The 8,880-nt window shown below is 31.9% G+C and overlaps 1 protein-coding gene across 2 annotated transcripts; it reads left to right on the top strand.

Moving 5' to 3' along the window:
• Positions 1-1,814: 1,814 nt before the first annotated feature.
• On the top strand, positions 1,815-8,188 carry LOC106691272 (endocuticle structural glycoprotein ABD-5). 2 transcript variants are annotated; one of them, XM_014436984.2, is made up of 4 exons: positions 1,820-1,883; positions 2,450-2,575; positions 3,616-3,749; positions 7,563-8,188. In XM_014436984.2, the coding sequence occupies exons 2-4, from the start codon at positions 2,543-2,545 to the stop codon at positions 7,825-7,827; spliced, it is 432 nt and encodes a 143-aa protein (XP_014292470.1). In that variant the 5' UTR covers positions 1,820-1,883; positions 2,450-2,542; the 3' UTR covers positions 7,828-8,188. The 2 variants fall into 2 exon arrangements, with proteins under 2 accessions (XP_014292471.1, XP_014292470.1); XM_014436985.2 differs by lacking the exon at positions 2,450-2,575 and having other exon boundaries at positions 1,815-1,883.
• Positions 8,189-8,880: the final 692 nt, after the last annotated feature.

Genomic DNA, 8,880 nt, shown 5'->3' with positions numbered 1-8,880 from the left:
TATATACAGACATTTTAGTAATCTTGTATTGCCGAATGGCATTTTAAGAGTGGTTACTGGGTCTGCTGAAGGTGGTTTTACAGTGATGGCATGTTTGCCAAGGCGGATGCCACTCAGTTAGAATGGGGAGGGGCCATTCCAGCTGGTGATGTTGATGTGAATGACTTGCAGAGCCTGGAAGTCCCTCCCTCGGCGAGGACGTCTACCAAGGGGACCTCCCAGGTCTCGGTGACGGGCCAATCTCTCGGAATAGAGGGTTAGCACAGGCTTTCAGTTTGGACAGCGTATACTTGTAGAGGTGTCGCATGAGTGGTGCACCATGGAGCAGAGTCGGACGTATGATGGCCTTGTAGATCTTCAGTCTGAGTCGTAGCGAGATCTGTTGAGCAGATCTATTGAGTAGATGTGAGCAAGTGGTAGAGCCTATGCGACTTTTGTCGGCTTGTGCATGGTGGAGGGCCAGTTAAGCTATCATGCTGGAGGCGTAGACACCGATGTCGTCGGCATAGGTTGCTAACATTGCTTCTGGATGCTTTATAGAGACTACTGGTGCAGTAAAAACGAAAAACAGTAGAGGTCCCAGAACAGACTCTTGAGGAACTCCACAGGTAGTGGGAACCGGCCAGCAATAGACATGGATCAATATAACATTCTCAGTATTTCTATTTCTTTTCTTTCTTTTTTTTTATCCCTATTATCAGAACATTGTTGTTCTGAAAATTATTTTTTTCTAAAATTTTCTATTCAGTACGTCATTACAAGAATTTCCAATTTAACTATTTATGGTTTAAGTGTTTTATTATTTTTTATCATCTACACAAATTCACAACATGTAAAAATGCATTTAGCTAAAGGGATTGAGACATTTTCGAAATTCTAGAGATCACAGACATTAGTAAATGCGTAAACGAAAGTAGTGGTTTAAATTTGCTAAAAGTTATACTGGATTATGTCAACTCTAATATTGAAATATCCTAAAACTTTGGAACAAATTGGATAAACCGTTTTAAAATGAAAGTTGTACACCAGGAAAATTCTTTCGGGCATATGTTAGTGAAAGTAGTGGACCTTGTCTGATAAAATTGGTACCAGACACTTTTACACTAATCCGCAAATTTGGTCCGAATCGGTCAAGCTGTTTTTGAATTATGGATTTGCCGAAGAAAAAAACGCGCTTACATATGCAAAATAATGTGATAAAATCAATCAACATTGGATTAACATAGACATTGTAATATAGACACTGAACGAAATCTGATTTTTAATTTCTATATTGTAAAAAACAAGTAAATTTTTTCTATTTTATGAAAGTATGAAAATATATATATATATATTTAATTTTCGGCATTAATATAAAGCTACCTTACCTTAGCTAGGAGGACGCAAAAAGTACATTTACTATTCAATCAATATGACATTAAATTTTGAAGACAATAACCACTTATGTAACTCAAATTATAGTAATAACAATTTTGATATGTCATATTATATGGAGTTTGTATCTAAACTATGGTAAATCTAGTTCAAGCTAAATAACAGCATTTGGATTACAATTTTTTGGTTAATTTTAATTGTAACAAGAAGGATTAAGTATTCTGGATAACTAATATTTCATCCGGGATATTCTATGATTCTCTATGAATCTTGGAATCTCAAGTATCATAACACATAATTATAATTTATTTTTATCTGTTTTATAACTATCTAGCTCTTTGATCAAGTTCTCTTTTTATCCGGAGGTACTACTCATCAGAATTCAGTGGACATTTCTACACCGACGTTGAAAACGCAGGAACCTCAGGTAGTGGGGACACGTTCATTTGTTAGTATAAAACTAACGTACTCTTCCAGCAAACAAGAATCTTAAGATGGAAATTGTCTCGGTAAGTAATACTGATCATTATTTGTTATAATCAGTTATCAATTGAATCTTTAAATGTGTTGAACTTCGCTTTCTTTTAAGAATTGAATAATTTATTAAGAAAAAAAGGAGGCATAATTAAACATTTTTGGAAACTTAGATATACATATTATTAATAAAATATATTTTGGTGATTTCTAACCAAATCTGAAAATGTGGCCTATCGATTGTAATTTTGTATAATGTATCATTAATATTGGGTAATGATTTAGTTAAGTAAACTAGTCACGTTGAATTATTGCAAAATCCATTATCATTACTTTTCCTGTTAGCAAAACGTCACAAATAAAAATACCATTAGTCCGACTTTGATGAAATTTTCAGTGAAACAACATTACTTGTTTTTAGAATATTATAAAAAATTCAATCTACTTCTTTTGCTTACGCTCCACAAAAGTATTTTTCTTAATGCACTTATATTTCGAGTACTTGATCCTTTATGGCTCAAAGTCGAGAGAAAAGTTGGGTATAAGTCTAAAAATGGTAGAGTACCACATTAATCAAATTATATAAACCACTTTCTTTAAGGCACCCGCAAACGTTTTTTCCTTGCCACACCGATATTTGGAGAAGGGCCTTCCGGATTTAGTCTAAAGTTGGAAGAAAATTGGAAATGTAACCATGGTTGTTGTGAAAATCTTCATGATATTATGGGTACGTATGCTAAAGTATTTATAATGACAGTAGTTTTCAATTCTCAAACTCAAAATAAAATTCATTGATAAATAAAAATAAGAAAACTAACTTCATTCAAGAAGACTTGTGAGTTCTTTGCTAGAAGACTAATTCCAATTACACTATGTTTACTAAACATTCTCGATAGAGTAAAAGAGACTCATTCAAAACTACTTTCTCATTCTTCCTCATATATCCATAAAACGGTACAGCTTGGAAAAAATAATAAAACTAATTTCTATCCTTAAAGTATAGGAAATTTGTCTATTTTATATTTGTCTACCTAATAGAAATGGTCAAGAAGCTATTCTACTGTATATACTTGGCAGATTTTTTTTTTTTGAGTGTGGGAGATAGGTTAGCTCAGCGTTTATGGTGCTGTGCATATAGGTTCGAGAGGCATATAATTATTCATTTCTATTAAATCAACTCTAGATCGACATCGAGGGGTTGGGAGTACTGCATCTATAAAGTGGGTATCCTTAAAAAAAAAATCCTTTGGTTGAGTGCGAGCTTGAACAAATCACTATCATGCACAACCACTGTTCTAGAAACAGTACTTCCTCATAAAGTACTTACCAACTGATCGTTCATGTGTTTTAGTGATACTGAAATGTGTGTCTTGATCGAGCTGTTGAGTGAGTACAGCTCAATTATTGATTTCAATTGTGAAATTTTAAGATGACATAATGTATTTGGTTTAATAGATATTTAAGGTGACATTAATTATACATTTTTATATTTTAAGTAAGATACCTACTAAGGTATCCTCCAACACAAATACGTAATTTTCTGTCTTTCTTATTGTTGTGTGAAAGGGTTCCCTCACTCTTGTTAGAACATGAGCGCCCTAGGCTTGTTAATATAGAATAACAATGAGAATTGAGATATGACTGATTTATATAAAGCTTCACACACCCATTCTGCATTAGGAACTTATAAAAAAATGTGTATATATTGTGTTTAATATTTAAATTTCATTAACATCAGCATTTAATATTTCTTGAAATACTTTCTAGCTTATTTTCCTCCTTGGATATTCGCTGGCTCAGAGTTCTGAGACCTTGCAGCAACAAGATACAGCAACAACTGACTCATCGCCCATTATTTCCTTCGTCAATGAAAATCATCATAATGGATCTTACAAGTTCAGGTTAGCTTACCTCATGTAATATGTATATCATTACATATGGTTGATTACAGGATTAAATCCTGGTAATATCACCGATGATTTCACGATGTTTAATAGATTTATTTATATTATTAGTAACTAATTAAATTAACAACAGTTTTTATTGTTTATTAAATGAAAAGTGGCCACGCTGTTTTCGAGATTCTATGCTTCAAATAATAGATAAAAAAGTAACTGTAGTTATTCTTTACACGTTTAATCCGAATGTAGAATGGAACCTTGAAGCGGACTGATTGCTATTTGCATGTTTACATTCTTTTATTTTGCAACCACTAAATTGTTTTCGTAGTGAAATTTATGTAATAAGAGCCCTCCGCTGATTTGAAAGATAATCGAATTCTGGTGAAATAAAACAAATGTCATCTAAACCGTACCACTATTAGCAGAATTAGAAAATCGTGTTATCTTTACCATCTTAATATATAAAAGAACAGGTACTCCACACTAACTGACATTGATCAGGATTCCGTTTCTCAAAATCGATAACGCCTATGGAACCTAAAACATTAGGGCTAGAGTATAGCCCCACTCCATATCCAATTATAAATTATATCGCTAAGATATTTATATTTAAAGTTTTAGTAAAAGAAGCTAAAAATATATGGGGACCATAAATTAATAATAAATTGAAGGTTAAATAAATAAATGTTATGCCGAGAAAGAGAAAGAGAGCGAGAGAGTAAGAGAATGAGAGAGAAAGAGCGAGTGAGTGAGAGAGGAACAATAATGCTCAACGTAAATAAATATCTATAATCTAATTAGCTACTAAAAAAAAATATATTAAAACATAAAATAAAATAACTATAATTGCATATAAATATTTATGAAATACCAAATAATAATATCTGTCTAAACTAAATTTGTTCATTATCACGGCTAGACTGTCGGATATTTCTTCAATTAATCGTGAGGCTCGGTGGGCCGTGAAGGGCTCCAGAACACAGGGTAAGTCAACCTAGGTTATAGTCACAGAACAAATAATTGTCTGCCACAGCCGGATTGGAACTCGGGTCTTTGGATTTAGTACCACGGCGCCTTACTCACTGAGCCATGCAAGCTCCTCTTCTACACCTTATAACTTATTAAAAAATCATATCTCATATGTAGTCATAACTCCATCTTCAGAATACTTCTTAAAGTTTCATGTACTCGTTACTTAAATCCAAAAGTAGCTAGAACGTTAATAAATTATCTATTATTCTCATTGTATGATGCATTCTATGTATTAAGTATTATGGTCTATATCCAATAATTCAATATAAGTTTAATATTTGTGACGATATAAATACGAGGATCGGCAAAAGGTGTAGGTATTTGCTTATACTTGTATTGGTATTTCTAAGTAAAAATAATAAAGAGAACCTAGGTTGATTTTTAGCCTAATTTGGGTCAAAGAGCATAGCAAATTTCCGTACCGAATGCGCTTCTGAAAACCCTGGAGACTGAGCTGATGAATTTAGGAGGGATTTTCTTATTTATAGTTTATATACCAGCTAAAACGACTGATTAAATCATTAAGTACCATACGTCATGAACGTACTTTAGACTTGTGATTTCTTCTTAACAACAGCACCAAAAAGAAGATAAGTTAGAAGACGATAGACTCTATGTGGGCTTAATTTCCTTGTTCGCAGTTTTTATACAAAGTTAGAGGAATTACGATGATTTTAAAATAATAACTCTTCAATTTAATTATATTTTATTAGTATTAAATAATTCTAGTGTGTATGTAATTAACCTAATAAAATATTTTATCATATTGTTTGTTCTCTATTGCCTTTGTATATTGAATTAAAAAAATAAAACATTTAATGAAAATAACAATGATAGCAGATTACAGAAGGATGAAAAAGCAAAAGCATGGCAAGCAGCCAAATAACTTTTCATAAATAACGTTTTATAAACTAGATAGCTACGATTTTGGAATGGTTTGGTGACATATCCGCAATCACATAGTGTCCTCTACTTTATAGGGAGTCAGCTCACGAAGTGAGGTCTCCAACCATGACAATGACCTCCTCATAGTTACATATTAAACGGTGGGAGTTTAGTTTTGCAGGAAGTCCCATGTCTGCTCAGGTTTTGCGATTATGGTATTCTAAATCGTTGTAACTATGTTCCATATTAATCATGTTGTGCTGTATTAGATATGTTGTTATCTATCGCACCCTCAATAGAATATCAATATAAAATCATTTAAGATTAGCCCTTAGTGACTCCGAATGAATTGTAGAGTATTTCTTGTACGAACAGCTAGAAATCAAAACTTTGTGAATTCATTATGTCGAATATCATAAAAACTACTACTCCAAAGAGGATGAACGTCATATACCACTTTATAGTACATTAAACTAGCTTTAATTTGATTGATAATAGACATTTTCACGTCGAATGGTTTTTGAGGTATAGATTTCTCAAAATAAATTCACTAACTACCGAATTTTCAGTGCAGTATATGAAATGTTCCTTTATAAGAAGCTATATCTTGAAATGTATTCAACATAAATAGCTCTATTAGGGCTCATATTTTAGCATTATTTACTCTTCTTTAATAATATCTTGTGCTATCATTCTTTGATAATATCTTGTGCTATCATGTTTATGTGTTTGATAATTTTAAAGACGAGGAGCTTTTAACGTTTTGAGCTGCCGCCATTTTGTATTCCCGCTACGTATACTTGCGAGAAACATCAATTTTAGCTAGTTATCATACATAAATTTGTTTAAGATAATACGGAAATTCCTTTTTTTTTTCTTTTTTTTTTTTTTTACTCCGGTTCTTGTACTATAAAGAATATGAATTTTGTTGTACAACAACTTAACAAAAGATAAGGAAGCACTAATGCAATGAGGAAAGAGCAGGTAGTCTTGACTTTTTCTGCTAGAATTGAATATTTCTATTTATCATTTTTTTTTCTCCTGTATTTGTTTATAATATTCTTTAATATTTAGAAATTATCTATTATCTATTATTGGCCAAGATCGGTAGCTTTTCCCGTTCTAATTCATGTCTCCATTTTTTTCTATTTTCTCCTTTAGTTATTTAAATAATTCTTTAATATTTTGTACTTATATATTGTTTATTCCTGCTATTAATGAAAAATGTATATTGTTTTCAAGTTTAAAAAAAAAAATGATTGTTACTTTAGCGAACGAGTTCCTTTAAAATTCGGCTGTTAAACACTGTTAGACTATTTCAATGAGGATAAAATCTATCTATATTATGGATCACTTGACTCACCGATAATAAGCAAAATCGTTGGAGCTGTGGAAAATAATGTGAAAAATGGATTATATAAAAGGGTATTTCTGGTTAGTCGATTTTAACGAAAGTTTTGCTACCCCAGCCATCTACCTGACTTAAATTTGTATTTTCAGTTTCGTAAGATTTTCGTTTTTTAGCAAAAAACACAGACCATTTCGCTAGACTTGGTTATTTGTATTTTTGTCGAACATTGAAATTCAAAATTTTTCATGATTGCAATACTTTCCGTTAATATATATTTCATATTTAAGGTAAATTAAAGTAAAACTTGCGATGACGGCTTGAGCCTCTTCAACCCCTAGATGTGTTTGATAAAGAGCGCGCGCTTGCCCATTAGAACTAGACTCCACTCAAGAACTTTTACTGGGCAAATAATCTCTACTAATATGAAGAAGAAATTAGTAATAATAAAATTTATATGGAGATTTTAAATATGCCTACATCCCCATGAAAATTTAATTAGAAAAATGTACGTATTTGTTTTTATTGTATTAGTTTTTCTTTAACAGTTATCAGACATCTGACAGTATGTCAGTTGAGCAAGAAGGCTACGTCCGGGAGGTAAGTGAGAACAAAACAGTCTACGCTGCACGTGGGTCATACTCCTACGTGGACCCCAACGGTAAGCTGGTCACCGTGGTCTGGTACGCGGATGAAACAGGATTCCACGCCTCCGGAGACAACATCCCAGCCGAAGAGCCAGGACTACTTGACCTGAGGCCGGGTACTGCGGGTGGTTCCGTGCAGCCTCTACCTGAGTTCTGGAGGGGCTGAAAAAATCTGCAAACTGAGCAAACAACTTTAGATTACGTTAATCTATGACATGTGCTATATTTGTAATTATATGTGTTTTTACAACAATTTATACATCAATTTAAAAAAAAAAATGTAATTTGGCCTAATTCATTGAAACAAATGGATAAGTTTAAAATTGAAATCTTAATGAAACTGTTGAAAAATTTAATCTATTTCATCATCTTGAAACTCGAGTAATGGAAAATTTAATGTGCTGTATTGTATTCTAACCAAATATCAATAATTTGGTCGAGGGACAAATGAATTCCTAAAAATTCGACGAAATGTTTTTATTTGTTCACTAATAAATTGTATATTCATAATTTGAATATGACAATAATTAATTGTATATTCATAGTTATCCTTGCACAAAACATTAAAAGAAATTAGTGTGGATAATGTGACATAAATATCAAATTAACCAGTGGCGGAACATCAATAATATCAATTATTAGGAGATGAGGTTTCCAGAATCCTCTTCAGATGACTCACTGAAGTAATAAGTTCCAATATCAATTCTCAGGTAACATAAAGGTCATCATAGTTTAAATAAGGATCTTATTAGGGGAGACTACAGACGTAGAAAACTTTTTATTAATTATACTTTTATATCCACAAGGATAACTCCTATAATTTATTGATACTGTAATACACATATTACATTGCACATAAAAAGAGGTAAATTTAGTTTTGATTGGTATTACAAACTTTCTGTTTTGAAATAATTTACTTTTCAAGGCAAGTAAAATATTGTATCTGTTTTGTTTTTTAAAAAAATATAATTAACCTCATACGGGTTTAGTTTATTCAACATTTTTTTGACTGCTACTGATATATGATAAATATTATAATTAATTTTAACGGGATTTTAGTGAATCGAACCCAGTTTAATTTGTAAACCCCTGATTATAAAAGAAGCTTGAGAAGCAAAATATTCCTTTTAGTTAAATGTTTGCCATTCTCAACTTGTTTCTCGTGATGAACTATTCGTATTCCATCCAATTTATTTGACCCAATAAATGCCTTGAGGGA

This window comes from Halyomorpha halys, unplaced genomic scaffold (assembly GCF_000696795.3).
Source record: "Halyomorpha halys isolate HHAL.00 unplaced genomic scaffold, Hhal_1.1 Scaffold2203.1, whole genome shotgun sequence".
Classification (NCBI taxonomy): domain Eukaryota; kingdom Metazoa; phylum Arthropoda; class Insecta; order Hemiptera; family Pentatomidae; genus Halyomorpha; species Halyomorpha halys.
The sequence above is the reverse complement of the archived record's forward strand: the minus strand, read 5'-3'. Positions and strand labels throughout refer to the sequence as shown.